Source organism: Haliotis cracherodii, unplaced genomic scaffold (genome assembly GCF_022045235.1).
Source record: "Haliotis cracherodii isolate W230 unplaced genomic scaffold, xgHalCrac1.p SCAF_8, whole genome shotgun sequence".
Taxonomy (NCBI): domain Eukaryota; kingdom Metazoa; phylum Mollusca; class Gastropoda; order Lepetellida; family Haliotidae; genus Haliotis; species Haliotis cracherodii.
This window is the reverse complement of record NW_027266341.1, coordinates 22,547,997-22,570,912: the sequence shown is the minus strand read 5'-3', so window position 1 is coordinate 22,570,912 and position 22,916 is coordinate 22,547,997. Positions and strand designations below refer to the sequence as shown.

Genomic DNA, 22,916 nt, shown 5'->3' with positions numbered 1-22,916 from the left:
CCATAGTTCAACATGGATACCCAACTCAGATACCGTACACTAACTCCAAGCTAACCACTCCTTGTTTTACCACCTTATCATACCGATCACCAGCCAGGTTAACAATAAGCATCATATTTTAACCTCTTTTGGTTTGTCGCCTCCGAGGAGAGAACCACTGACCCACTCTATTAGTGGCAGATGTTCTCCACTAGACCATGGAGGCGATCTCAGGGGTTAAAGCCACCAATGTGTGAAGCATGGATGCGGTAATATTACATTTTGGCCATGTTAGTTAAGCACTAGTATAGGCACTTAACTGAATGTTCCCATGGTTGATAGTGAAAACAGGGGGAATTCCTTATTTTTTATTTCCTAATATGAAAAAAGGATCCATTCAGAATGTCAAATTGTATGTGAAATGAATTTATATTCTGTCTCTTTATTGTAAATGTTCACGAGTAAAGTTGACAATTTTATTAAAACAACATTAAAACTATACAGAATTCATTTAAGTGTTTTTGGTTTGATTTCGTTTGGCCGCACTCAGCAATATTCCATCTATATGACGGCGGTCTGTAAATAATCGAGTCTGTACCAAACAATCCAGTGATTAATATCATGAGCATCGATCCACGCAATTGGGATCGATGACATGCATCAACCAAGTTAGCGAGGCGTGACCACCCGATCCCGTTAGTCGCCTCTTACGACAAGCATAGTCACCTTTTACGGCAAGCATGGGTTGCTGAAGACCTATTCTACCCCGGAATCTTCACGGGTCTCATTTAACTTGTATAATAAACACTCATGGTTGGTTGGATAGGGTTCAAAAAGATTTTAAAATTGGAAAATTGGACAGGCTATTTTGAATTGTGGACAAGTGAATGATCAATTTACACTTCCTCTGGGTCCAGTTAACCTTTTCAGGATTAATTAATCCCTGCTATAAACAAATTGTATATATTGTCTGCCTTCAACCTTGAGTTCCAACAAATCCACGATGTGGGCTATAGTGGCCTATCAACAATATCCCTAGTGTCATGACAGTCTGGAACCATTCCAAGAAATAATTCCCACAAATTTAATCATTACATGATACAATTTGTATTGTGGGTAAATAAGAAGAATTTGCACACATTTTTCTTAGAAGAACAACTAAAAGAACAAGAGTCTTGTCAAATTTGTTTGCCTGACAAATTCTTGGAGGGGTTTCCGCATCATTGGGTCCAATTTCTGAGAGAAACCCAGTAAAATTGGCCCCCACAGACCAATAAACTAGACTAGAATGCTCCAGATAGCCAAGTCGCCAGCTCCAAATGTAATATTTATGGAATCAGCTTACAGCAGTGCACAATAGGCTTAACTGTGGCTGTTTTCAATCAAGACTCGGACCAAAGACCTTTTTGGCCAATGGGGGCATTTTCTTGAGGAACAAAACTAAATTATGTTTTTGTGTTTAAAGTCTTTGGCACTATTAGCTTAATTGTAGCTGTGTTCAATCAAGACTGACCAAAGGCCTTGGTTGTCATCTGAAATATTTTCTTGAGAAACAAAACTAGATTAGGTTTTTGTGTTGAAAGTCTTTGGTACTATAAGCTTAATTGTAGCCGTGTTCAATCAAGACTGACCAACGGCCTTGGTTGTCATCTGAAATATTTTCTTGAGGAATATAACTAAATTAGGCTTTGTTTAATGTCTTGTTGTGTTGGAGTTGCTGTGGCCGAGAATGGGTGAGTTAAGGGAGCTTTTAAAAAATATTTCAGTTGTATCATGTCGTGCTTGATTTGGGAAGAAAAAGAAGAGTATGGAAGTTCACACTTTGATGAAAATCCTGATAACAACAAGCTTTAGTATGGGGCTGACAGCCCAAACATCATACTCAGGGAATTTGGGAATCAAACTACTGAACATTGCACTCTGGTAGCTGAAGGGATGCAACTCTGGCTAGCGAATTGTGCAACCTTGAAACCGCTGGGACCTCTTCGTCCTAAGGTGCTGGTTTTGCCAAGAATGTATTTTGCATCAATTTCAAATCAATCTAATCAAATGGCAGGAGTACTGCTGCGCGGCATCAGGCAACAAACAATAACCTTTTATGCAAATTGTGTGGATGGTGGGCTCTTCCGGTAGAGCAGGACCTGCTTACCCTTTTCACAAACACCTGTATCATTACTGATTTTCACTGATACATTCATATAATTTTAACCGTTAATTTTGCCTTAAACGTCCAATAGAATCTGGTTCATTTCAAGACGTCGCATCGACGTTTTATACACATTAAATATCTGGACAAAACATGACATTCTTGAACAGCGTCTATGGTGCAGACATGTTTTGGGATAAATAGTATAAACTGTCAAACACTTGTAGAAGTCAGTTCACCATATTCCTAAAAAAGTTACATGCATGATCGTGATACAGCATTTTCAAAACTTCGTGTCATTGATTGATAACAGTCCAAAAGAGTATATTTAGAAAAAAATGAATTTTATCTTTGATGACTATATACCCAGTTGGTCTTAAAAGATATATAATGACGAACCCTTGCAAGAATAAATTCACATACTTCTTCAAAACAGATAAATGAATTTGAATTCCCAAAGTTTGGATCATCATTGCTGCTTGATACCAGACATGCAATAATTGTATTTCTGTACCGTCTCGAGATATTTTTAATGACTTGGGGGTCATTTCAAAGGTTATAAAGCTCCTCACATATACAGTTTTCCATTGCTTTAAGACAAGAAAAAACTCAAAAGCAACTGCCCGTTGAGAAATCAATAAAAATATCCCAAAGCTTACGTCAAAGTAATAACCTGCCCATAGAAAATGGATGAAAGACGTTTCTCGCCTTTCGTCTCGGTTCCACATGCTAAGACTTCAAACCCCCTTTAGGTATAAATGCCTGTTTTTCAGAAACTGATCTGATTCCAAAATTTCTTGATATATGACGAAATTTCGAAATAAAAAGTTCATGAACTCTTCTGACAGTAAAGTTGAGAGAAAATTATATCAATAATTTGAAAATTTGAAATATTGATTTCAACAGCTGTGAATATTTTTTTTGGTAAAATGCGATTTAAAAAAAAATGAATTTACTCATGACATCATCTGAGAATATTAATCTTTTTATCTATTCGAGTATATTAATGATCTCTTAGGTAGATATAAATTCTAAAAAATACTTCTTACTTTATGTTGTTTCTTTATCAAAAGGTGTGATTTTTTTCTGTAATATGTATATGTGATAATATCATTTAGGACAATGCTGTGCAGAATGTGTTGGAAATATCACGACTTATACATCAAAGCGACAAAACCCTTACCATAATCGCAGTTCATTTCAAATTTCTGACGACACCATAATCATGTGTTTTGCAAACCCCTGGTGTCATCACAGATTTTCAGTGATCCATTCATATAATATACACTGCTATTTTGCTTTTTACACCCGATGGTGTCTGTTTTTGTTCGGATGAGCAAGACTGGTTATTCTCAGGCATTGACGTTTTATATTTTATGAATCACCATCACTAGGGAAGTGAGTGAGATGGGTTTCATGGCACTTTCATCAACATCGCAATCATAGCGTGTCAACTTAAAACAGCTCAAAATGATGCAGGGCGTGAATCTTTACCCTTTTGGTGAAACCAGCAAATATAGTCAGAAAACGTCGACGTCAGTCTCGATTATCATCCGAAACACATTCCCTTGGGCGTAAAGGCAGGGGCAATTATGGATTGATAACTGAAAATCAGTGATGACACCACGTGTTCGCGAAAAAGGCCTTGCTTTATATGGTGCTGACTTACCATCCATGAAATACAGTAATTGGCTGTAAAAATTCAGAAATGCAACTTTGTATTTCTTATGGGAATAGAAATTGTTGAGTATAACATCATCTTCCCGAGGCAAAAGAGTTAACTGACTTTAAAAGTCCAGTTTCCACACTCGCCGAACTAGGCTGGTATTATGGAATTACATTTTGGCTGGACTAACGGGTCTATTCATAGTCAAATCAAAATCGCGCACCGAAACCGAGAGCCGGTTCGTTAACTGTCGTGCAGATTTCGGTCGATTGCAGGATTTGCAAAGCATGTGCACCGCCAACTCGTTGTCAGCAGATATTTTCCAAATCTTTTCATGTTTTTAATCAAGGTGCTCACGTGTATTTGATGCATTTCGTGTAAGACCCGTTTTATCACAATACATATCTTGATTATCATCTGCATCGTCCTGACCGGGCGCCACCATTTTGTTTGAAGCAAACACAAGTGATACGAGAGGTGGAATCTGATTGGTCCATAGGAGAGGCTTAGAAGGGACATAACTGGTAATAGCCAGTGGTGGCGCTACGATCGAGCCCAGTAATTCCAGCCTAGTTCGGCAAGGGTGGAAACTGGACCTTTAAAGTCAGTTAACTCTCTTGCCTCGGGAAGATGGTATAACATAGGCACTATAAATGAATTACATTCTGTGATTCAAGCACAGTGGACCTTATTTCCAGCTATTTCCCATTATTTGAGTCCAGTAAAACCCTGCATGGCTGATTGATGTTTTCATACCAGAACGGATTGTAGCTCATGATTGTTCTCATGGTTTGCATGGTGACCACAATAGGTTGATTGATGGAATATTGCAGACTGTGGCATCAAATAACATTCACTTACTCAAGATTGTTTAAACACTGGTACTCATTGGTACTCATTAACCATTTAGTACCACCCCCCACCCCCACCCCCGCCCCACCCCCCACTCATGCCTTTAATGATATATACATGGAAATATAAAAAATTAAAGTATCTTCTCCTACGCTCTTTGATGCCTTACCATTTTGGGAACTGTAGGACTTGTGTCAGTTCCTAAAGCAGTGTATTATCACGAATAAGTAAATCGTTGCCGCCTTCTGATTTATGGTATGGGAATGGATAAAACTTCACTGTGCCCAACACATACCTTTTTAAATATTTGCTAATGATCTGTTTTCTTGAGCTTACAGGGAGGCACCGATGTCCATCGACAATCTGAATCAGGAGGCACAAAACATTTTCTTAAATCAATTTCATTCCCCTCGGCATGTCACCATGTATTTTGTTTAATGATTTTTCATTGGGCGAGGGGGGGGGGGGGGGGAGAGAGGAGGAGAAGAGATGAAATGAGGGTTTATCGCCGCATTCAAGGTTATTGCACTTATATAGTAATGTTGTGATTCTTTGACATCATCAATGGTCAACCTTGGACTTTCAGACCGTCATTAATGGTCAACCGTGGACAGTGTTAATGTATGATATAAAACGTCAATGCCAGAGAATAACCAGTGTCGATTATGCGACGAAACAGATTCCACTTGGCGTAAAAGGCAAAATTGGGGTGAAAATTATGTGAGTGGATCACTGAAATCAAGCGATGACACTAACAACAAATGCCTTTACACTGAAATTCATAGCACATGGTTGTCATTGTAAACACCATTGTAAACAGAACAGAAATATTTTGTTGTGATAAAAAAACAACCTGTGTGATAGTGAAAAAGGTTTGGCTTCGAAAATATCATATATATATATATTTATTAACCATTTGATACAATATTAGTGTTGCATATGAAGGTCTATCTGTGTAGTTATGAATGTCTGTCTTTTTGTCAAATGATATTCATCGTGAAACATTACAAATATTGGGTTTTGCTTTGTTTTATGTCGTATTTTCCAATCTATGTCATGCAATGTTTTTAATTTCTCTTCAGTTTATCTTTTCTCTATTCTCTATTGACATGTCAGTATGGATAAAAATCATTATTACAGTTGTGGTGCTGCTTCAGTGCACTGTGCAATAACTGTGTGAGTAATGTTTTGTTGTGGAGCTATGACAGTTATCAAATGATTCTACACCAAAACGTTGTAATACAAAGTGGATCATCCACACTGTCTTGTCCTTGTTTACAGATCAGGGTTAGAAGTGGTCCACACTGTCTTGTCCTTGTTTACAGATCAGGGTTAGAAGTGGTCCACACTGTCTTGTCCTTGTTTACAGATCAGGGTTAGAAGTGGTCTTCAGCAACCCATGCTTGGTAAGAGGCGACTAACGGGATCGGGTAATCGGGCTCGGAGACCTCGTTGATGCATGTCATTGTAAATTTGATGCTCATGATATCAATTACTGGATTGTCTAGTCTAGATTTGAATATTTAAAGACCGTCGCCATATGGTTGGAGGTGGGGGTGGGGGTGGGGGGGGTGTGGGGGGGGGGGGGGTGAAATGGGGGTTAACGTGGCGTTTGCACTTATATAGCGACATGCATTCATGTGTGTGTGTGTGGCTGCTTGTACTAGTCCGGACTGATGCCGATTTAAAGTCCTAGCACACTGACATACCATACCACAGTTTAACATTTTTACCCCACACAGACACAGTATACTGACTCTGAACTGACCAGTCCTTGTTTTAGCCCCTTAATACCGAGCTCCAGGAACGGTACGACAAGCACCATCTGTTATCGTCTTTTGGTATGACGCGGCCGGGGATCGAACCCCGGACGTTCCACTCTCCGGGCGGACGCTCTTCCACTAGACCACGGAGGCGGTCTCATATGGCTGGAATATTGCCGAGTGCGAGTTTAAACAACAAACAAACAACAGCTCATCCCCAGATAGTTTCTTATTTCTTCCAATAGAAAAACATGATCTGTGAGTGGCATAAAACTTTCCCAAAATAAAAATTCATGACAAGAGAAGACTTTTACTTACTTGAAGTGACGTGTTGCTTATTTGTTTTCTTTAACGTCGCACTCAGCAATATTCCAGCGCTAAGACAACAAAACCCAAGAAACGAAACCCTGGTCCTACTTGCACAAAGCCATCTTAGGGCTACACCACAGGTAGTCTATGTTAAAGTTCGGGAGTTCTCATCGTAGCGCAAAGGTAACTTTGTGCAAGAAGACCCTGAGGGCAAAAGTGGCTCCTGGTGAAAATATTTTCGAAAGTTATCATAGATCATGTCGTTTTCTTTGCAGGAAACATGAAGCTTTCTGGGATTTTGTTTGCATGATATATGTATTTTCCTCTGTTTTCTATGGCAAAAATGTTTTTGTTATTGTCATGAATTTTGGCATGCCATATTAGTGTTTCTTTTATATGTTCACGATTCTTCTAAATAGATTTATATGTATTGAACTCCATGCAGAGTTACTGCCCTTGGCTATGCCAAGATCCTGCATTTGCCATCATTATGATCATCGATTTGTCAGCACCATACAAACACTGGTGGATTTCACTAAAGTGGGACCCGTGAAGATCCGGGGTAGAATAGGTCTTCAGCAAACCATGCTTGCTGTAAAAGGCGACTATGCTTGTCGTAAAAGGCGACTAACGGGATCGGGTGGTCAGGCTCGCTGACTTGGTTGATACATGTCCCAATTGCGTGGATCGATGCTCATGATGTCAGTTACTGGATAGTCTGGTCCAGACTTGATTATTTACAGACCGTTGTCATATAGCTTGAATATTGCTGAGTGCGGCGTTGTTTCCTGTAACTCAGAGTCAAAATCAGATGCTCATAGACTGAATCCTAGATAAATTCCGATAATGACTCTTGGTCTGTCAGCTCTACATCTGTCCGGGTTTTACTCCAATCTTATGTCCTACCCGCCCTGACACGCCCTGATAAACCCATCCCACGCATTCACCAAAATATTGATGCATATTATGTTGTTGAAATCCAGAAACCTTACCTTATTATACATGCTATAAAACACTGACGCATATGAATATAAAGCAACAAAAAAACATTTCCATAATCTTAAGAAAACCCAACTAAAAGCAGAGTCCATTGTGCCATTCCGATGTGAGGTGAAATAGGGTTCAACGTGGCGTCCAAGATTATTGCACTTATATGGCGACGTGCATGCACGTGTGTGTGTCAGTGTGTGGCTGCTTGTACTAGTCCGGACTGATGCCGATTTATAGTGCTAGCCCACTGAGATGCCATACCCCAGTTTAACATGAATACCCCACGCAGACGCAGTATACTGACTCTGAGTCGACCAGTCCTTGTTTTAGACCCTTAATGCCGAGCGCCAGGCAGGGTAACAACAAGTACCATCTTTTAACGTCTTTTGGTATGATGCAGCCGGGGATCGAACCCCGGACCTTCCGCTCTCCGGGCGGACGCTCTACCACCATACCACGGCGGTCTGTACCATTCCGAATATATCATTTAAGCATGTCTATATGAATCAAATAGTTATGATACCAGGAGTTCGCCAAATGTGAGCCTATCCCGCCCACCGGTGGCATCTATCACAAACACATGCAAAGCCAAAACGAGAACATAAGTCAAAACTAGGAATTGCATCGGACATAATGTTTGGCACAGCTGACTTCAAATTTAGAAGTGTCCTCCGCATGTTTACCGGAAATCTTTTTGAAATTTCTTTTGCATTTAATACCTTGCATGCTTTACGATATGGTAATTTTGTTCACTAAGGAATGTCTACATCTTTCTTAGAGTCCTCATATAAACTTAAGGATATCTGTGGTATGATATTCTAACCGCTGCTCAATTCCACCTGTCATGTATTGGAGGTTCTACTGACATATTGTAAGTCAACCTATGGCTGATATGAACCAGTGAAACTGAGAATAAAAGATTTAAAAGTTAACTCGTCAGAGATTATATATCACCGTTATCACCAGAGAAATGGTAGAAATCCCATTTTACCACGTTGGTAATGTTTGCTTATCATATAATATGGCAAAGGCGAAATAGAGAAGTGCTGTACTGTTTTTCATACAGTGATGCTAGTGCATTATATCCTTATTGCACATCTTCCCGCAGCAAAGGTATTAGGTGACTTTATAAGAGTTGTATCCACTTTTATACAGTCAGTTAACACCTTTGTCATAGGAAGACGTCATTGCCTGACTTCATAGACATCAATTTAATGAAGCTGTACTTTTGAAGTTGAGTGAAGTATGTAAGTGTGCACATTTTTTCCCATCTGCAACATATTGATATATTTTATGTTTTCCTACAGATTAATTTCCATATATGCCTCAGTAGTTAACGAGTGCTGCTAGAACATAAAATGCACACAAACACCTTTCTTTTTCATTCAGACCGTTACATGAAATCATATAGATTTAGAAATACCTATCTTTGAAAACGTTAAATACTCTTAACAGGGGCAAATGGGCATCAGCTTTCAAAGAGTTTTATGGGAGATGTCATTGTCGAAAATGATGGATGACGCAAATCCCTATTTCGACTTATATAACAGACAGACAGACAGACAGAGAGACGGTCAGAGAGACAGACAGACAGACAGATTTATTTGTATAAGGCCATTTGACCCATTGTACAAAATACATTTACATTATATTTATCTAAGAGTTACCTAACTGTCTTTGGGATATACATTTCCCGCCGACTTGCATAAAGAGGACAGTTGTATATAACATGAAGTTCATCCTCAATTACAAGACAGTGATTTATGCAGTGTATAGAATGAGAGGGTCTTGCTGCTTAGAGATGCATGCCAATCTTGAAACGAACAATCTTTAACTCTTTCGCTGAACATATGTACAAATAATCTGCATTGCCAACGCCTTGTGCAGCCCATACATCCCCAAAACCATAATGACTTAGCAAAAGTCTGATATGCGATGCCCAGTTAGGACGTTTTCTATCAGCAATAGATAATAACATTTTATAACACTGGTATCGGTATCTGTTTGGACTCATTTGCAAAATCTTAAACCAATATTTAATGCATTTTACTTAATAAATAGTATGAAGTGGATACCTGCCATTGCATTTGCAGTTCTGTAGCCCGTGTGAAGTAAAAATTTACAAAATTTGCGGTGAACAATTTCAATCGTATTCCATTTTTGGTATCCCCAAATCTCAGCACCATACATTAATATCGGAACAATTTATTTATCAAATATAAAGAATGCTTCCGTAACCGAAATGTCATAACGTCTTATAAACGATTTAAATGGCCAAAGTGCTTTGCTTGCTTGATCACATAAAGTTTAACAGGCCTTAGTCCAAATTAATTTGGGAGTGAAAACAAGTCCCAAATATTTATAGGCGTTAACCGTATTCATACGTTCACTGTTATAATGCCATTTCTCATTTTTTGACAAGTGTCCTCCCATTTTAAACACAATAATTTTACTCTTTTCAGTATTAATATCCATACCCCATTTATCAGAGTATAAATATAATTCATCAAGACGCTTTTGTAATTTTAATACACTGTCTGCAACAAGTATTAAATCGTCGGCAAACAACAGGGCAATTATATTTAACATTTCCTCTGAGATAAAAACACCATCCTGGAATTTACTTTTACTACCTTTTTTATGCAGTGATATCATTATTCCCGTTGACCATAATTTTGGGTAATGTCCACTGGTCAACACTGCATTAAACAAAATGACAAGATATGGAGTTAATACAATTTCAACAGATTTGTAAAATTCTGGTGGCAGTCCATCATCACCAGATGATTTTCCACACTTTAAATGGTGAAGAGCGTTTACAACACCTTGTTCGATAAAATCACACGATAAAATATCATCTTCATTTTGACAGTTTTGGCATAAGCTATCATTGTGATGTTGAAGAAACTCACTCACTTCAGTTGAGAAATTCTCATCCCCTATTGACACTGGATTAAGTAATTCCTTAAAATAATCTACCCAAGTTGCGGGTGCGATGCTCGAGTCCTGCGAGCGTGCGGTAATATAACGTTTAACAAGTCTCCAAAATGTTGTACAGTTGCTATCATTCGCAGCATTACCTAATGCCTTTGTAATGCACAGCTTAAAATGAATCTGTTTTTGTTTACATGACGATTTAAATTTGTTTCTAGTGTTCTTGTATAAGTTTTAGTTTTCCGAAGAAGACACCTTTCTGAATGTATTCAAGAGTTTATACTTTTCTCTCTTCAAGTGTTCACACTCTTCATCAAACCATTCTGATTGTTTCTTAAAGCCTATATATTTGGACCTCTTTACTTTCATATTCCTTCCACAGTATTGTATTATTTCCTGTAACTTCTCTGCGGATTTATCAACATCAATTTCCACACACGTTATAAATTCATTTAACATTTCTTGCACTAATTCACATTCAAAATTATTCATATGGTCTTCACTCTCATTCACGTTCCATATATATCTACACCTGTCCTCACCTAGGCTGTAATCCTGATCTAGAGTGTCTACTACATTAAACAATGATGAAAAAGAAGCAAATAAGGGACGATGGTCTGACTCAGTGCGACTTATAACTTTAAAGTCCTCTACATACTTGTAAAAGGATGCTGACACACAAACATAATCTGGTGAGCTAACACCTGTTGCTCCAACACAGGTATAATTCCCTGCCATTTAGTAAATATAAACCAAACGTCTAAGAAATCTTTCCCATAATTGTTAACGACTTGGTCCTTGTTCTTTCGGCCTGCAGGGCTGTCATACTGATCGTACACAATATCATCCATTGGCAGATGATCAACTGCATCCAAATCAATATAATCTAATTCGGTTCCAGTTCTACTATTAAAATCACCACACAAGATGTAGTCACTTTCCGGGATTTCGTCCATGAGCACTGCAAGAAAACTTTCTAAAACTTCAATACCCTCATTATAGCCCAATGTTTCAGGTTTCAAGTACACACATCCCACTATAAGCTTTCTACCAGTAATGCGTACATCATTAGATACAACAAAAACACAGTCAACCCATTCGTCATGTATCCTTGAAAAATACGATGAAAGTTTATCGCTAATATATACCGCGACACCCCCACTGTATCGACCTGCCTTCTTCTCTTTAGGTCGAACTGACTGAAATGAAATGAAATTAGGAAAAACAAACTTGAAGTCATCTAAACATTTTGCCCACGTTTCGGTTAAACAGATGATATTCTGTTCACACACAAAGTCAAGGAAGTCATTATTGTTTATCTCAGAGTATAAGCAGTTCACATTCCAACACAACACAGAAGTTGGTTGCTCTGCTTGAGAAGTGCACGTGCATTTCGTGTTGACGTCATCTAGCGAAGTTATTTCTGGGTCAGGGCCTTCTCGTTATATAACTTATATAACTATATATTATGTTCCTACTTTTGTTCGGGTCAACAATGACTTGCCTTTGCATGTGTTTGGGATGGATCCAACCTGTGGGGCAGGATTCGCTCACCTTTTCGCGAACACCTGGTATTATCACTACTTGATAGTGCTTCATAACCACATGCATGTGGTATACCTGGAACTGTACAATAGCCTCAGCTTTCAGCAGAGATTTCTTATGATTATGAGTGAGTGAGTGATTACTGTTTTATGCCACTTTTAGCACTATATAAGCAATGTCATGGCAGGGGACACCAGAAGTGAGCTTCATTCATTGTACCCATTTTGGGAATCGAACCGTTCTTCGGTGTGATAAGCAAACACTTTAACCACCAGGCTACCCCACTGCCCTTATGATTATGAAAAGGGTTTTATTGCTGTTATTAAAGTAGAGAAGAAGATGATGTAGATGGTGCCCATAACAATTTGATGAACTGGTGCTGAGGGCAAGAAAAAGGATGAGTTCAAATTAAGTGAGTGAGTGAGTGAGTGAGTTTGATTTTACGCCGCTTTTAGCATTATTCCAGCAATATCACGGCGGGGGACACCAGAAATGGGCTTCACACATTGTACCCATGTCGGGAATCGAACCCGGGTCTTCGGCGTGACGAGCGAACGCTTTAACCACTAGGCTACCCGACTGCCCCTCAAATTAAATGAAAATATATAGTGGTTAAAGTGTTCTCGTCATGCTGAAGATCCTGGTTCTATTCCCAACATGAGTACAAAGAGTGAAGCCCATGTCTGGTGTTCCCTGATTGATATTAGTGGAATATTGCTAAAAGAGACATGAAACCATACTCACTGAACCAGTCAAACCAGTGATTGATATTATGAGCAATGTCCCACACCAATTATATCCAATCAACCAAGTCTGAACGCCCGATCCTAGACTAACATCTAGTCTCTGAAATGAACATATCGTACAGAAAAAAACAGTTGTTCTGTTATCTATTATCTATTATAATAGAAGGGAGCCCAGTGACTTGCCAAACATTATAGACTTGCATGGGTTGTATTTGATATATATTTGTATCAGGATCTGTAAGACCTACTAAGCTGATCCATTTTGTCACCTCTTACAGCCAGAAAAGATTGCCTGGGACCTATTCTAAGCCAAAATGAAACCCATTTCTGGTGTCTCCCACTTTTATATTGTGGAATATTGATACAAGTGGCATGAAACTATACTCACTCACTCCAAACCTTGTGCTGCTATATATATGGAGTGAGTCAAGAGAGTTAACTGACTATAAAAGTCCAGTTTCCACCCTTGCCGAACTAGGCTGGTATTATGGAGTTGCATTTTGGCTGGACTAACGAGTCTATGCATAGTTCAATGAAAATCACGCTCCGAAATCGAAATCCGGTTCGTATATTGTCATGCAGATTTCAGTCGATTGCAGGATTTGACTCATTTTATCACAATATATAGATCTTGATTATCAATAAGATCGTCTTGACTGGGCACCGCCGTTTTGTTTGGAGCAAATGCAAGTGATACGAGTGGTGGAATCTGATTGGTCCATAGGAGAGCAATAGAAGGGACATAACTTGTAATAGCCAGTGGTGGCGCTACGATCGAGCCCAGTAATTCCAGCCTTGTTCAGCAAGGGTGGAAACTGGACTTTTATAGTCAGTTAACTCACTTGCCTCAGGAAGATGACAGACCCAGAAACATAATCAGGGTAAAACAGGATTTGATCACAGGCTAAGGGGCACCACTATACACAGCAAAGTGCAATGCCTTAGATGACTTGGCCACCCATGCCTCAAAATATAAAAAAACAAAAGCACTGGATATCATTTTTGTGTTATGTTTGATAAAGTTTATTTACAGAAACATTCATGTGATATTAAAAATTCAAAAAAGCAAGAAGAAAACAGATGATACAATATCCAATGTTGCCTTGTATGAAATGACTGAGTCATTATTTCTTGTTTGTTTGTCCAGAATAAGAACAAGCATATTTGTTTCAAAAAGCTTGAATCTTAAACTTTCAGTCACAATGTACAATATCCACTAAACAAACCTGCAACAAAACAAAACAATTTCAACAAACCTTAACGCTTTTCAATTTACAAAAATAGGAATTCCTCCTAATATTGATACAATTTGTCAGATGAGTTATAAATTCTTTATAATGATGGTTGATAATGATCATATATTATTATGAAGATGATATCACATCAACATGGTTGTATAAATTTGATAAATGTTTCTCTGGCATCCTGATGAAGGTCATATGTAATAAAGAATAATAATTTTGATATTTAGATGAATCCACTTCTAAAAATCATGCGCAATTCCTGTCAAAATATCAACTTAAGAATAAATAATTGAGGAATTAACTTTGTCTTCTAGTCATACCAGTGAAGGGAGAATACCTTATTGCTCCCAAAGGAACATTTAACAAATCTTACACATCCAAGGGGAATATTCACTCTAGAGAGTATCTGACATTAATCAATGCCTGTCTTGAACATCCAATATATCTGCCTTGACTAGATAGTCTGTCTACAGTGAATAGCTACAAGTGAAAAGCACACCACTTCATCACAGGAGATTCTCTTGTATATCTGCTCTGCACATCACAGTTCTGTTTACAAGACTTGACCTATGGCTGGTTATATAGATCACTAGATAAAATAGCCTGATGTAAAATAGCGACTATTCTGGTGTGGAGAAGAAGCAGGCATCTTTGCTGATCATTTTCGGGATTCAGCATGTTTGAGCAGATTATGATTAGAAACATCAGATGAACTGGGATTGAGCACTGAGAGTATGATCAAATTGAGAAACATTTCAGTCTTTTCTGAAACCGTTTTTAAAAATACAATTGGTAAAGATCACGTTTCATTACAAGAGATCCAGCTTCAAGAGACTTCCACTCCTTCTTTCAGTTCTTTATCTGAGTCCATAAGTTCAAAGTCATCGGGAAGATGCATTATTTAAACCATTCTTTTAACACAGCGACACACACAATATCAAACATATCAACTGATGTGTTCAGTGTATTCACAAAGCACCCAAGCTCTTCAGTATCCGATTTCACAACAGGATGAGCACGAGCATGGCACTTGACCGTAGAACTTGGAACGGGGAAAAAACTATTCATGTGTAAGTAGATCACTACAACTCATGTCCATGGCACATGGTTACAGATCTACTCCTTGTCTTTTCTAATCTTCAAATTATGCTCACATGGATCTGAGCTGTTTGGATATAGGATCCAATTTATCAAAGAGTGTTGATCTTCAACCACATTTAGCACCATGGCAGCACTTGAAATCATTGTTTGTGTCTTTAAGCACTTGTTTAACACTGAAATCTTGGATTTGCTCTAAATGGGAGCCAACCCAGCTATGACACCACAAGTAGTCCATCATTACATGAAGGCTTTCGGTATCAAGTTTACTCTAAGGAGAGTTCCTCTCATGAATAGGGACAATTCCTCTCATGATGAATGTGTATCTGGAAAATATCTTGGTAGCGTGCATGTGACAGTGGCAAGCTTGTCCTATAAATGCTCCTCATATGGTTCTCTGTCTTCAGTGTCAGAGGCTAGAAGATAGCTACAGAGTGCAGTAAATATATGTAGATTTACTTGCAAAGTTGAAATATTTCATCTTGAAACTGTGGATCTACATCAGATTTCATCAAAATGTCTCAACCACAGGTCTTCGCTGAAAGGCAGGATGTGGCCATCGCAATACTCTGACTTCAAGAAAGCATTTTGGAATGATAATTCCAATACAGTTACACAGCTTACCACAGATTTATTCACAGAACTGAAGCTATGCCCATTGGCCTGCATGAATAAATATAAAGTCCTTCCAACACTTACTTTCACACTACCACATCACTGTTAAACATCATGTGATCAATGTCTGGTGTCCTTCGATTGGAATTCAAGGTATAACTCCCCGAAGTGGAACTTCTATCCTCCTCGATACGAATCGGAGTCTCTGGTCGTCCCCGACTGGACCCTGGGACAAAGTCTAAATGGCGAGGTTGAAAGTGTTTGCATTCTGACTTGGGGCTACTAAATGTGTGAAGGACATTGTCAGCCTGTGCCGACCTTGGTGGGTGTGGGGCTGTGTTATAATGGTAGCCATTGTCCATTGTTTCAAATGTTCTTGGATTGGATGGAAACTGTTGGGGTTGTGAGCGGAAGTTTTGACTTCTTGAGCCCCGGAGTGTAGATGGCGCTGTCTTGCGACCGTTGCGGGATTGACGACCATCGTTGTAGACTGGAACACGACTACTGCCACCATGGAATGTCGTAGGGAAGAATTGGCCTGGCTTGGTTTCTTCTGAAATATAGCAAAGTTATTCAATGACATTTCAAATAATAATAATAAGAAGAATAAGAATAAGAATAGCAACAAAAGCTAACCATAATCATAGGAAATCTTCACAGCTTAAAGTTTTAAACTATTCATAGTTTACTGATGATTTTTAATTTAAACAGATCACTTTGAATAAACATGTTCCATAAGCTACAGTCTAATATTCTAAGGTACTTCGGTCAAAACATTTTTAAATGCATGTATATCTGTACCTTATTTTATTACATGGCAACATTTCTTAGAAAAAATAAAACAAAAATATCACCACAATGAAATTTTATATGACATGAAAGGATTTACTTCAGAACTGAATTATTTACAAACTGTAGTTAGTGACTAAGTCTGTACATTGAGGCATTGGTAATCAACAACAATAGTGCAGTCTATGCAATATCTCTTCCTACTAATATGATCATGACGGGATTTGGGATAACAAGTGTGAAGTGTAGTTTAGTTTATCAATAAATGATCCAAAGTGAAATTAAACAGGGGTTAAGACTCCATCTAAAACATGATTTTCAGTCATATGTGAATAAGTTCAAACGGTGTATTTATGAATGATAAAAGTTAGTACTGAATAGGGCTGGGACGGGTCAAAATGTACTTCCTGGGTACCCTCCACCCTATTACCCGACCCTACCCGGGTACCCTCCACCCTATTACCCGACCCTACCCAGGTACCCTCCACCCTATTACCCGACCCTCCCCGGGTACCCTCCACCCTATTACCTGACCCTACCTGGGTACCCTCCACCCTATTACCCGACCCTACCTGGGTACCCTCCACCCTATTACCCGTCCCTACCCAGGTACCCTCCACCCTATTACCCGACCCTACCCGGGTACCCTCCACCCTATTACCCGACCCTTCCCAGGTACCCTCCACCCTATTACCCGACCCTACCCGGGTACCCTCCACCCTATTACCCGACCCTACCCAGGTACCCTCCACCCTATTACCCGACCCTACCTGGGTACCCTCCACCCTATTACCCGACCCTCCCCGGGTACCCTCCACCCTATTACCTGACCCTACCCGGGTACCCTCCACCCTATTCCCCGACCCAACCCGGGTACCCTCCACCCTATTACCCGACCCTAACCGGGGACCCTCCACTCTATTACCCGACCCTACCCGGGTACCCTCCACCCTATTCCCCGACCCTAACCGGGGACCCTCACCCTATTACCCGACCCTACCCAGGTACCCTCCACCCTATTACCTGAACCCTACCCAGGTACCCTCCACCCTATTACCCGACCCTAACCGGGGACCCTCCACCCTATTACCCGACCCTACCCAGGTACCCTCCACCCTATTACCTGAACCCTACCCAGGTACCCTCCACCCTATTACCCGACCCGACCCGACCCAGGTACCCTCCACCCTATTACCCGACCCTAGGGGTACCCTCCCCTCCCCTTCCCGGGTACCTGCTGTAGATACTTAGAGATAGGTACAAACTGTCCGATATGGAAAAGTTTGACTCCCTGGCAAAATGTTTTTAAATACATGTGTAAAACGATCTGGTCATGCATACGCTGAAGTTTACTGCATGGTGTTTTATATTTATTCAAACATATAAAAGTCAGAAGGAATGGGTGCATTGTCAGAGAGAAATGGGAACATTAGTGACTTGTGGTGTGACCATAGAGTTTTAGATAATTTTTGTTATTAAACAATATATCCCGTGACTGAGTGTCCTACTCAGGACCCACCCGACCTGAATACCCGAGTTACCTGTCTCAGCCCTAGTACTGAATCACAACAGATAAAGGACAGATTACGCATAAGCTGTGAAGGTCATGATAGATTGTACAGGAAATGTCGTCCACGATTAGGAAGACTAACATCAGTGGACAATGACGATGTTAGTGTTTCATTCCACTGACCATGCAGTCCACTCACCTACTGACCGACTGGACGATGTGGTTATACATACCACTCATGGATAACCTTAGCCTTCTTATCCTCTGATAAATACAATGTGTAACTATATTCTAGGGGATCACATGGTCATATATTCATTTCAAGATGAATTTTGTGTATTTAAATAGCTGCATTCAGTATTATTCCAGCTGTATCAAATAGACTGTAATAAATCCATAATTTCTTATCCTTACTTAATACTCCAACTTCTAATTGCCGATCAAAGAAGTTATGTAATAATCTCAGCCAGACAAAGCAGTGAATGGCATCATAAACAAAGACACCATACAATGACACATAATCAAACTTCCACCAAGCTTGTCGACCAATTCCCAATAGCATCTGCCAACAAGCATAGGTTGCTGGGGACATATTTTATCCTTGAATAAGCTCTTAGTTCAAATTCTTGAATTCATTACCGTATTCAACGTAATAAGCGCCCAGGGCGCTCTCAAAATTAGAAATAGGGGGCTCTTATCAGAATATTATTTTGGTGGAAAAAAAACAGAGTTGAAAGCTAAATTTTGTGGTTTATGCTGACAGCCTGAAGTGTTTATGTACGACATATATATTTTCCAGAATTTAATGGCCTATAATCAAGGGTGCATATAACACATGAGTGCGTATTATACGCGAATAAATAAGTCTTGTGCACATTGATCAATCGGAAGGGGTGCTAATTGGGATTGTTCACCAGCCAATATATTAGCAAATGTCGCCGTGGGCGCATATTAGAGCGGGGCGCTTATTATGTCGAATACCGTAGTTCTTTTTCTGCATATATTACATGAATACCATTTTTCTGAGATGTTATGGAGTATGTAACATTGTAACATCATTCTCTATTATTAAACCTCTAGTTTAAAACACCTATGACATACTGTTCTCATTTCCACGGGTTTGATTTGAACAGGGATTTGGATATTATTAGTTTAAAGCTGTACAAAACATATAAAACATTCTTTTGTTTCAGTGAAGCACACAACCATATTTTTAAATAACATTTAACAATCCCATGGGAATGAGAAAGCTCCAATAATTTCTTCTTTCTAAACAGTTCACACAATTTGTATTATGTTGTGGGTAAACAAGATCCAGAACCATACTCTGATGTAATTGAACTTTTATAATTCTCTCCTAATGATGTAGGGAAAAAAGTATAAAGAGAAAGAGATTTTTTGAGAATCAATTACCAAAATTAACTGGCATGTTTCTTTGCTATGAATTTGAAAAACAATTCTCTCAAGACCAGAGCATCTACAAATGACTTCACTCATTTGAAAACAATTTTTGGTGAAGGCAGTATTGCATGCTGTGAGTATGAATATCAAAATGCAATCAAATATTTTTTACAAAGTGTTCATTGGTCCTTTTTGAGTAAAGAACAACACACCAGTTAAATAATTCAAAATTGTCATTATTTACCAATAACAAAATACACAAAGATGTTAGAAGCACTTGTCTGTTTCACTAAGCTGCTACTGTTTCTTAATCTTAAATCAGACATTTACATCTTTCACAAAAAATAAAAACTTCTGATTATTTTAATTTTACAAAAAATATACAAATCTATGAAAAAATAGGAAATATGTTTGTTGCTAAAAAAAGTATATCGTCTGATAAATCAATTTGTCTCCATATTATATATATATATGTGTGTTGATTATTGCAAGATTATCATAATGGTCTAACATCAGCATACATCGAAATTAAAATTGGCGCCAAAGTTACCTGTTTCCTGTGCTTGACCTGTCTTGGCGTGAAGGTCTTCTTCACTGCCCCCATGACCACTGTCACTTGTACCTGTCTCTCCCGACATCTCACTTGAAACATCGATCTCGTTCTTTTTCAGTATTTCAAGCAGAGTTCGAGCCTGTAAAAAAGAGTAATTATTTTTTAGATGTCAGTGCCTATATCTCATTTCCAGCTTTTACTAAGACTTTTTAAAACTTCAATATCTAAAGTAAAATAATGACAAATAATGTGATCCAAATAACTTTTGCCATATGAAATTAACAAATATTATTTTTTCCAAAGGTATACATATTCCATTGGCTAATTGATCTTCTGGCCCAAAAAGATGAAAAGTTAAAAAGCATTTTGTTTTTTATGCTGAATGTTAATATGGACACCTGCATGAAGAGTGAGTGAGTGAGTGAGTGAGTGAGTGAGTGAGTGAGTGAGTGAGTGAGTGAGTTGGGTTTGACGCCGCTTTTAACAGTATTCCAGTTATATCACGGCGTGTCAGCTTAATGTGGGAGGAAAGCCCCAAGTGATGCAGGTCTAAGACATTTACCACTTCGGTGAAACCCACGAGCACAGGTATGGTGCTGACAAACCTAGAAACCTAATTGGGGCAAACCGGGATGCGAACCCACAATCATAGGTGTCTAGCATGCCCAAGGGATGCAACTCTGCACAGCGAATCGCGGCGCCTTAGACGGTGGGGCCACCCATGCCCCCCACCTGCACGAAGATCTTAGCTTAACAAACATGACACATACGACAACATAGTCCCATTAGTTTAACCTTAATTCATTTTTTGCCACTCAGCAAATTGCTATAACATTAATGTAAAAAGTTTGTACTTATATGTAAAAAGAGAAGGCATAAACTTTACCAAATTTAATATTCAGTGAAAACCAAATTATAAAAGTTTTTTTTATCTTTTATGGACTACTTTAATGTATTTCAACCAGCAGGACTTGATGAAACTATTGTATTCATACATCATGCATTCTAACAGTATTTATCACTAAACCAACAGTGATGTTTGTAATGCCTACAAGGATACTATTTGGTCTTAAAGAATGGTTTCATATCCTTGATATGGAAATCATTTCAAAGCTCTTAGCTGTGCTTGTGAGGTCAAACAAATTTTATTACTGTTGCCTTCAACACGAGGAATACATGCCGCGGATCTCTGCAACCACCAGACATGAAAATTGGACATTTTCTACAAATAGAATATAAGGTGCTTAAGAACAGCTCTGCTTTGCTGGTTAACGAAAGAGTTCACCAAGTCACTTTAGGAATGGCATGAATAATGCACTGGATGTATGTATAAAGAATTTCACTTTCGTCCATTGTAAACATTTGGGTCAAGTCGAAAATAAAAGAAGCACTTTTTTACAGCAAGTTATGGCTATTTGATAACATTCTTTATGGTGCAATGATCATTAAAGATAATAGAAAAAAATGATGGTCTTTATATTGATATACATCAAGCTGGGTAGAAATATTTCCCATGATGTCCTGGTTATCAGATGTTTGTCAAATGTCTAATAAGAAAAGTCATAAATTGCTGAATTGTTGCTGTGCAGAGATGAACTATTGCTACCCATTGCTGTTAAAAATAGCTGATATTTCAAAAGGATGATACTGTACACACAAATCATGTGATCTTTGTATCATATCCACACTTTTCAAGACAAAATTCCATTAAAACCTGGAAATTTGGATTCTGGCAGACATCATCATTCTAAAATAAATTACCTCTTTCAGAAAGTGTGCAGATTTAAACAATAAACAATATAATAAAAATAATATTGCACAATTTAGTTGTTAAATTCTTATTCCTTGAAAGAAAAAGATTCAATTTGAAATCAAATCTGTGTGGAATCAAATCAACTGACTGGAATATGGTGCTGAAGAACATTATCCTTATAGATTTCTGAGGAGGGTAGGGTAGCCCAGTGGAGAGAGTGTTTGCTCGTCTAACCTCTGGCCTAGGTTCATCATATCGGTACAATGTGTAAAGTGACTTCACTTTTCACTTTCCCATTTCTTTACACTGCCTCTCCCATCCACTCCCTAAGACTTTGAAAGTCTGTAGGGGAAACAGGTGGCCCAGTGGTCTAATGTCTGTGGCCTTAGCGGAGTTGCATCCCTTAACCATGCCAGGATCCACTGATTTGTAGGTTTGAATCCTGAATTTGTCCTTAAATAATCCGACATTAGGCTGACATTATATAACTGAAATACCATACAGTGTGGCACTTAACCTGACTCCCACCTTCTGAATGTCTGTCCAGGGTGACCTTTCTTTTGAATAATTTCTGCGTCCATGTTAACGCTTGTTCCACCTAGTGTCAAGCTTTCATGCAAAGTCTTCATGCTTCTTTGACTTTTCTTTTTTCGATTTGCAAAACGTTATGAATAATTCTGCAAGCCTAAAATCATTTTAATTAAATTAATACTTGTTCTAATCCAACACAGTGTTAATTATTCCCGTTCTCTCTGATCACGGCCTTGCATGACATATCCTTGGTATGCATGGGCAGATTTCCGAGTTATCGGTTTTCGTATCTAATCTTTTAACTCTGATTGGATAATTTGCTGGCTGGGCATGCCTCTATACAGACATAAACAGACTTTGTCTGATTAACAGATGAACATTTGATCGATTATGTCCAACTTGCATTGGAAACCATACATGAAAGATTATTTTTTTATCTGTGACTGTTTTTATTATCAATTCTTGAAACCTGATGAAAATTAGAAGATGCTT

At 38.7% G+C, this 22,916-nt stretch overlaps 1 protein-coding gene across 4 annotated transcripts in view; it reads right to left on the bottom strand.

Moving 5' to 3' along the window:
• Positions 1 to 13,936: 13,936 nt before the first annotated feature.
• The window catches only part of LOC139450549 (protocadherin-11 X-linked-like), a 212,106-nt gene continuing 203,126 nt past the window's right edge, over positions 13,937 to 22,916 (bottom strand). For 3 of the 4 annotated variants that reach the window (XM_071232296.1, XM_071232295.1, XM_071232297.1), the window contains 2 exons: positions 20,138 to 20,279; positions 13,937 to 16,440 (listed from right to left, as the gene is read on the bottom strand). In XM_071232296.1, coding sequence (XP_071088397.1) covers positions 15,974 to 16,440; positions 20,138 to 20,279 — 609 coding nt within the window. In that variant the 3' untranslated portion in view covers positions 13,937 to 15,973. Of the gene's footprint in view, positions 16,441 to 18,390; positions 18,451 to 20,137; positions 20,280 to 22,916 lie in introns of those variants that run through there. The other variant, XM_071232298.1, reaches the window with a different exon arrangement.